This window comes from Hylobates moloch, unplaced genomic scaffold (assembly GCF_009828535.3).
Source record: "Hylobates moloch isolate HMO894 unplaced genomic scaffold, HMol_V3 SCAFFOLD_12, whole genome shotgun sequence".
NCBI lineage: Eukaryota > Metazoa > Chordata > Mammalia > Primates > Hylobatidae > Hylobates > Hylobates moloch.
In genome coordinates, this window is record NW_026652287.1 from 47,004,823 (window position 1) to 47,013,129 (window position 8,307).

At 56.0% G+C, this 8,307-nt stretch overlaps 1 protein-coding gene across 2 annotated transcripts; it reads left to right on the forward strand.

Annotated features, from left to right (window-relative positions):
- The first annotated feature begins 1,897 nt into the window (after positions 1–1,897).
- Positions 1,898–8,307, forward strand: NANOS3 (nanos C2HC-type zinc finger 3). Of its 2 annotated transcripts, none has more exons than XM_032169914.2 (2): positions 1,898–4,994; positions 7,992–8,307. In XM_032169914.2, the coding sequence occupies exons 1-2, from the start codon at positions 4,454–4,456 to the stop codon at positions 8,051–8,053; spliced, it is 603 nt and encodes a 200-aa protein (XP_032025805.1). In that variant the 5' UTR covers positions 1,898–4,453; the 3' UTR covers positions 8,054–8,307. The 2 variants fall into 2 exon arrangements, with proteins under 2 accessions (XP_032025805.1, XP_058280555.1); XM_058424572.1 differs by having other exon boundaries at positions 1,898–5,006; positions 7,992–8,297.

An 8,307-nucleotide genomic window follows, 5' to 3' on the forward strand; every position in this document is an offset into this window, starting at 1 on the left:
GATGAGCTGCGAGAGAGGGCGCCCCACTCCAGCTCCAGACGAGGGGGGGGAACGTGAACCCGACCCGGGGCGGGTGAGAGGGCGGGCTCTGGGGAAAGGGCTCTAGAAGGTGCCGGGAGGCGGGAGGGGGGCTTCGGGAGGGCGAGTTAGCCGGGATCGGGCTTTGAGGGGCCCTACGAAGTTCGGTTTGGGGGCGTGCCCTGTCGGGGCGGACCTTAGTAGGGGGCTGGGCTTCGTGGGGGCAGGACGCAGTCCGGGGCGTCTATAGAGCAGGCTTTTGTGGAGAGCTCTAAGGGGGCGGGCCCTAGGGGAGCTGAGCTCTTTGAAGACCGGCTTAGGGGCTTGGCGGTGGGCTCCGTGGGAGTCTATATGGGCGGGTTTTAGAGGGAGTGTGTTCTGGGGAACAGGTCAAAAGCTACGGGGCTCTAAGGGGCAGGGCCTGGGGTGAGGCCTTGGCTGGTGGCTCCAGACTGTGGGTGGGGCTCTCGGGGGCGCGGCCTCGGGGGCTGGGCCGAGTCCTATCGCCACCACTGGGAGGGGTGTGGTGGGGGAGGTGGTTCATCCAGCTCGGCACACTTGGGGGTCCCTCATGTGCCTTGGGGTTATGCCAGGCGGTTATTTTGGGCCTCAGTATTCCCCTCGGTGAAATGCCAGGGGCCAGGAAATTACTTATTTTTTGCGACAACGGGGTCTCGCCCTGTCACCCAGGCTGGAATACAGTGGCGCGATCACGGCTCACTGCAGCCTCGAACTCTTGGGGTCCAAGCGATCCTCCCATCTCAGCCTCCTAAGTAGCTGAGACTACAGGTTCACTACACCACACCCAGCTAATTTTTTTGTAGGGACAGGAATCTCGCTGCGTTGCCCAGGCTGGTCTCCATCTCCTGGGCTCAAAAGATCCTCCCGCCTCAGCTTCCCAAAATACTGAATTACAGGCGTGAGCCGCAGCACCCGGCCATGCCCAGGAAATCTGAATGCACCTTCCTAGACCGTCCGCAGACCCAAGTCGGGGGCGAAGGCGCGCTCGCCCATCCCTAGTCACTGCTTGGCTTGCGGGGAGTGGGAGATAGGGGTGCGTACCTGCAGGCCTGGGGGCACCCGGGGCGTGGGGGTGGTCGCCGAACTCTGTGCGATCACTGGAGGAAAGGACTGGGGGTCATTTGAGCGATGAGGAAATGGAGAGGGGGCGCCGCAGCCGTTTTTGGGGCCCAAGGGGCAGCCCCCACGTGGCTGCGCGGACTCCCTCCGGAAGTGCCCTAGTTCCGATGCTCTGCGACCGCGCACGCGGGGCGAGCGGCGCCCTCTCTGAACCTCCTGCCTCTCCCCTGTCTAGTGGGGCCCCAGTGCACTTGCAAAGTGGAGAGACCTGACGACCCCCCACCCCCAAGCGCCCACTCACGCTGTTGTGATTCCTAAGCCATCGTGCCCGTAACTCAGTGAAGCTCCCAGAACGTATTACATTGTATTAAAATGGCTTGTTTATCTCCACGTTGCATCAATGCCCTCGGGGCCAGGATCCTTGGTTGCCAGACTTCCCGGGGCCACTTGGAATGCCTCCTCCACCTCGGACTAGCAGTGGCTTTTGGCCTCAGTCTCCCCAGTTGACAAAGGGGGGGGGTAATCTGCACCTCCAGGACCACTTTGTGAATTACTTAGGGAGCGGGCTTGAGGCCAGCACTCCCCTGCACTGCTACATCTCCATCCCCATAGCAAAGGCTACATTTTATTTACTATCATTTATATTTGCCTTGTGTTTTTCCCAGATCTAGGTGCAAACAGCACCTGAAAAGCGTTTGTTGATTTCATGAGAGGCAAGGAGTCCCTTACTCTCTCCTCTCCCTCTTCACGCTCTCTGGTTCCCTGCCACCTACCCCACCCCCGACTCCAGGTCCCGGAAAATTTGCCAAGGGTTTGGGGGAACATTCAACCTGTCGGTGAGTTTGGGCAGCTCAGGCAAACCATCGACCGTTGAGTGGACCCTGAGACCTGGAATTGCCATCCTCTTGCCGGTGACTCTGACCTTCCAGATCTAGGGGTGCCAGGGGAGCCCCCAATCCAGCCTGGGCACATCCCCTCCCCTAGGCCACAGCCAAGGTCACAATCAACATTCATTGTTGTCGGTGGGTTGTGAGGACCAAGGCCAGACCCACCGGGGGATGAATGTCACTGTGGCTGGGCCAGACACAGCTTAAGGGGAATGGGGACTGGGGACAGGACCCCCCACCACCAAAGTCACTCAGCCTGTTTTTTGCCCTAACCCCAACCACTCCTCTTTGGAGAGGAGAGCTGGTGTCTAGGATCTGGATGGACTCTGGCTGGATTTGGGACTAAATATTAGAGGGTTGGGGGTAAACAGGCTGGGGCAGAGCAGCTAAAATCCCCTCTGTTTTTTTTTTTTAAGACAGAGTCTCACTCTGTTGCCTAGGCTGGAGTACAGTGGCTCAATCTCAGCTCACTGCAACCTCTGCCTCCAGAGTTTGAGTGATTCTCCAGCCTCAGCCGCCCAAGTAGCTGGGATTACCGGCATCTGCCACCACGGTGGGCTAATTTTTGTATTTTTAATAGAGACGAGATTTCACTGTGTTGGCCAGGCTGGTCTCAAACTCCTGACCTCAAGTAATCCTCCCACCTCGGCCTCCCAAAGTGCTGGGATTACAGGCATGAGCCACTTTGCCTGGCCTAAAATCCCTTTCTGAAATGTGGGTGGTAAGTTCTGCTCCCTGGAGTGCTCCATAATTTTGTTTTTTAAATTAGAGACAGGATCTCGCTCTTGTCACCCAGTCTGGAGTGCAATGGTGCGACCTTAGCTCACTGCATCCTCTAATAACTGGAGTCAAGCGTTGATCCTCCCGCTTCAGCCTCCCCAGTAGCCAGAACCACGGGAACCCGCCACCACACCCAGCTTATTTCGAAAAAGTGTTTTTGTAGGAACAGGGTCTCAAAATGTTGCCCAGGCTGGTCTCCAACTCCTGGGTTCAAGGAATCCTCCCTCGGCCTCTCAAAATGAGCCACAGCGCCTGGCCAATAAAAGTCTGTTAAATGAATGGATGGGTGGCTGAGCTGTGTAAGCGGCACAGCCTCTCTCCTCTGTGTCCAAGTCCTGAGCACACCCTACCCTCCTGGGACTGAGCTCAGATCTCATCTGGGGAAGGACATTGAAGATCTGTAGGTACTAGGGGTCCCCTCCTAACAGCCCAACTTGCTATCCCCCACCTCCCGACTCCAGAAGATTCTTTCTCATCCCTCTGCAGCCCCAGCCAGGAAAGGGCTCCCTCCCCAGCACCTAGCCTCAGGGGGCCCCAGTAACTAGAAGAAGGAGGCAGATCTGGTGCTTTTTGTTGTTGTTGTTGTTTTGAGACAGTCTTACTCTGTCACCCAGGCTGGAGTGCAGTGGCTTGATCTTGGCTCACTGCAACCTCTGCCTCCTGGGTTCAAGCAATTCTTCTGCCTCAGCTTCCTGAGTAGCTGGGATCACAGGCGCCCGCCACCATGCCCAGCTAATTTTGTGTGTGTGTGTGTGTGTGTGTGTGTGTGTGTGTGTATTTTTAGTAGAGACAGGGTTTCACCATGTTGGCCAGGCTGGTCTTGAACTCTTGACCTCAGGTGATCCGCCCGTCTTGGCCTCCCAAAGTGTTGGGATTACAGGCATGAGCCACCACCCACTGGCCTGGTGCATGTCTTTATAAATAACTGGATGGGCAGGTGGCTTCACACCTCAGTTTGCTCATCCATTAAATGGGGGTTCCACTAAGACAACCGATGTGAAAACTCTTGGAGGGAGACCAGAGCTGGGGCGGGGGGGCATGATCCTTCCCCCCTACCCCCGCAACCAGCCCAAGAGCCTGGGACTACCACACTCCTTTCAGAGACAGCTGGAGAATCAGCTACCTCCCCCCTGGACACACACACACAAAGAGCCCAGGGGCACCTGGCCACTCCCCCGCCCAGGGGAAGGAAGAAAAAGTTATAAAGAAGTTACTAAGTTAACTTCTTTAAGTTACTAGTAACTGCTAGCCTTTGGGGGTGGGGTTTCCAACCCATTCTCCCCATCCTCCAGTGGGGCTGGAGAGCTAAGGACTCCTACAAGGAGGGGAGGCAGAGTAGCCCCCCAATTCCCTGGAGGTGTGTACGTGGGGGTGTGGTGCACATCGCAGGATGCCCCCACACACGCCCTGTGTCCTGTAGTCCCCCAGCACAGCCAGAGGCCATACAGCCCTTTAGGAGGTGCATTAGTGGGGCATCAGGCCCCACCGTGACAATAAGGAACCTCCCACAGCCTGCTCCTCCCCCTTCACACCCCCTTGGAGGTAAAAGGAGGGTCGGCCAGCCCAGACTCCCGGGCTCCAGAGAGGAGAAGGAAGGGGCAGCAGAGAGGGGTCAGAAGGAGGGAGCTTAAGCCAGGCAGGGTTACTTGTCTCTGTGACTCCCTCTGCCTGGCACATGCTGCCCAGCTATGGGGACCTTTGATCTATGGACAGATTACCTGGGTTTGGCACACCTGGTTAGGGCTCTGAGTGGGAAAGAATGTCCTGAGACCAGGCTGAGTCCCCAGCCAGAGCCAGAGCCAGTGCTGGAGCTGGTGTCAGCGCCGGAGCCGGTGTCAGCCCTGGAGCCGATGCCAGCGCCGGAGTCGGTGCCAGTGCCAGGACCCAAGGATCAGAAGCGCAGCCTGGAGTCCTCGCCAGCTCCCGAACGCCTGTGCTCTTTCTGCAAACACAACGGCGAGTCCCGGGCCATCTACCAGTCCCACGTGCTGAAGGACGAGGCCGGCAGGGTGCTGTGTCCCATCCTGCGGGACTACGTGTGCCCCCAGTGCGGCGCCACGCGTGAGCGCGCCCACACCCGACGCTTCTGCCCACTTACTGGCCAGGGCTACACCTCCGTCTATAGCCACACCACCCGAAACTCGGCAGGCAAGAAGCTGGTCCGGCCTGACAAGGCGAAGACACAGGACACAGGCCACCGCCGAGGAGGAGGAGGAGGAGGAGGAGCAGGTGCCTGCACAGGTGGCTGGGGGGGACCTGTCAGAGGGTAGTGGCTGAACCCCCCCTGTGAAGTAAGATTAGCCCCAGTACCCACCTCCAAGGGTTAAGGGGAAGACCTTAAAGAGAGCTTAGAACAGTTATTTTATTTATGTATTTATTTATTTATTTATCTTGAGACAGGTCTCTTTCTGTCGCTCAGGCTAGAGTGCAGTGGCGCCATCTCGGCTCACTGCAACCTCCACCTCCTGGATTCAAGCGATTCTCCTGCCTCAGCCTCCTGAGCAGCTGGGATTATAGGCGCGCGCCACCATGCCCAGCTAATTGCCATCATGCCTGGCTAAATTTTGTATTTTTGGTAGAGATGGGGTTTCACCATGTTGGCCAGGCTGATCTCGAACTCCTGACCTCGTGATCCGCCCGCCTCAGCCTCCCAAACTGCTGAGATTACAGGCGTGAGCACCGCACTGAGCCAGTTTATTTATGTATTTATTTATTTATCTTGAGACAGAGTCTCTTTTTGTCACCCAGGCTGGAGTGCAGTGGCGCGATCTTGGCTCACTGCAACCTCTGTCTTCCGGGTTCAAGGGATTCTCCTGCCTCAGCCTCCTGAGAAGCTGAGATTACAGGCGCCTGCCACCACAGCCAGCTAATTTTTGTATTTTTAGTAGAGATGGGGTTTCACCATGTTGCCAGGCTAGTCTCAAACTCCCAACTTCGGCCGGGCGCGGTGGCTCACGCTTGTAATCCCAGCACTTTGGGAGGCCGAGGCGGGCGGATCACGAGGTCAGGAGATCGAGACCACGGTGAAACCCCGTCTCTACCAAAAATACAAAAAAAAAATTAGCCGGGCGTGGTGGCGGGCGCCTGTAGTCCCAGCTACTCGGAGAGGCTGAGGCAGGAGAATGGCGTGAACCCGGGAGGCAGAGGTTGCAGTGAGCCGAGATCGCGCCACTGCACTCCAGCCTGGGCGACAGAGCAAGACTCCGTCTCAAAAAAAATAAAAATAAAAAATAAAAAATAAAAATAAAATAAAAATAAAAAAAAACTCCCAACTTCATGATCCGCCCTCCTCAGCCTCCCAAAGTGCTGGGATTACAGGCATCAGCTACCACGTCCGGCCTGCAGTGGTTATTATAGATGCAGAAAGAAGACTTTTATTTTATTTGATTGATTGATTGATTTTTCTTCCTTTTTTTTTTTTTTTTTTGAGATAGAGTCTCGCTCTATCACCCAGGCTGGATGATGGAGTTCAGTGGTGCAATCTTGGCTCACTGCAACCTCTGCCTCCTGGGTTCAAGCGATTCTCCTGCCTCAGCCTCCCGAGTAGCTGGAATTACAGGTGTGCACCACCACACCTGGCATGTTTTTTTTTTTCCTCCCGTAGAAACATGGTCTTGCTATGTTTCCCAGGCCGGTCTCAATCACGGCTTAGGTCATCCTCCTGCCTAGGCCTCCCAAAATCCTAGGATTCCAGGCGTGAGCCACCATGTCTGTCCCCTGTGAGGTTTTCTTTCTTTCTTTCATTTGATTATTTTTCTGAGATGGAGTTTTACTCTGTCACTTAGGCTAGAGTGCAGTGGCGCGATCTTGGCTCACTGCAACCTCTACCTCCCGGGTTCAAGCGATTCTCTTACCTCAGCCTCCTGAGTAGCTGGGATTACAGGCACCCGCCACCGCGCACGGCTAATTTTTGTATTTTTAGTACAGATGGGGTTTCACCATCTTGGCCAGGCTGAGTCTTGAACTCCTGACCTCGAGATCCACCTGCTTCAGCCTCCCAAAGTGCTGAGATTACAGGCATGAGCCACCGTGCCTGGCCCCCAGTGAGGTTTTAAAAGAGAAACTCATTCTAGCAACTTAAATTGCCTTTGAGGAAGTCAGCTAACAGAGGAGGGGCCAGTCTGACTAGGTGTGTTTGGGCACTGCCTCCCCCAGCAGACTGTGAGCTCCTGGAGGATAGTGACTGGGAGAGGACGACCCCTCCCATCTACTCTCAGGAAGCTTTGCAGTGAACATTTGTTAAAGTCATGAAAGGGTCAGGTGTGGTGGCTTACACCTGTAATCCCAATACTTTGGGAGGCCGAGGCAGGAGGATCACTTGAGCCCAAGAGTTTGAGACCAGCCTGGGCAACATGGTGAAACCCCGTGTCTACAAAAAATTAGCTGGGCATGGTAGTGTGTGCCTGTAGTCCCAGCTACTTGGGAGGCTGACCAGGGAGGGTCGCTTGGGTCTAGGGGGCAGAGGCTGCAGTGAGCTGAGATGGTGCCACTGCACTGCAGCCTGGGCAACACAGCAAGACCTCGTCTTTAAAAAAAAAGCACTGGACATGGTGGCTCATGCCTGTAATCCCAGTACTTTGGGAAGCTGAGGCAGGTGGATCACCTGAGGTCAGGATGGTGACCTGGCCAACATGGTGAAACCCCGTCTCTACTAAAAATACAAAAAATTAACTGGGCGTGGTGGCATGCGCCTGTAATCCCTGCTACTTGGGGCTGAGACAGGAGAATCACCAGAACCCGGGAGACGGAGATCACAGTGAGCTGAAGTCACGTCACTGCACTCCAGCCTGGGCAACAGAGTGAGACTCCATCTCAAAAAAAAAAAAAAGCATGAAAGACTGCCTCTAGTCGAGAAGATAGTGTTTCCTGTGAGGTTTGATGTTGTGTCACTGGGAGATGCTGGAGGCCAAAAGGACATAGGGAAGATGGTGTCATGCGGCCAGCCTTTCTGATTAACAACTTTTGGGAGTAACAGATCCGGGGACTCCAGAGCACGGCGGCCACGAGAGGGCACCACAGTCACAGAATCGGAACTCTTGCGCTTTGTCTCGGGCTCTAGGTCCCAGCGGGGCCACGCGGCGGAGCCAGAGACGTCACGGGGTCACTGTCTCCGGAGCAGCCCCTGGGTGGTGCCAGAGGCCCAGAGGCCAAGTCCGTGGGCAACTTGGGGAGCGTTGAGTCATCGTCGCCTGTGATTAAGCATTTCTCTCCCTCCCCCTCCGCTAGGTTTCAGAGGTGCCGGGAAGTCTGAGCCTTCGCCTTCCTGCTCTCCCTCCATGTCCACCTAGGAGGCTGCCTACACCTGGGCAAGGGGACCCAGGCTCAGCTGGATTTCCAGGAAGACCCACCCTATGACGACTGCCCCCACTCCCAGACCCTCCCCACAGCCTGGGATTGAGCCCTGGGGTTGACCCGGGGTTGGCAAGGGAACAGCTGAAATCGCCCCGTCCTTGGGGACCCCGCCCTTTGTGCCATCTGCCATCTCCCCAGTGCTGGGCATCCAGTCAGCCCTCAATAAATGCTTATGAATGGATCAACAACA

What these genes read in the sequence shown, in the direction of transcription:
- NANOS3 (XM_058424572.1), top strand. Translation starts at nt 4,454, where the DNA reads ATGGGGACCTTTGATCTATGGACAGATTACCTGGGTTTGGCACACCTG. An exon ending in AGGAGCAGGTGCCTGCACAG is followed by an intron (nt 5,007 to 7,991) that starts GTGGCTGGGGGG and finishes CCCCTCCGCTAG; the next exon opens with GTTTCAGAGGTGCCGGGAAG.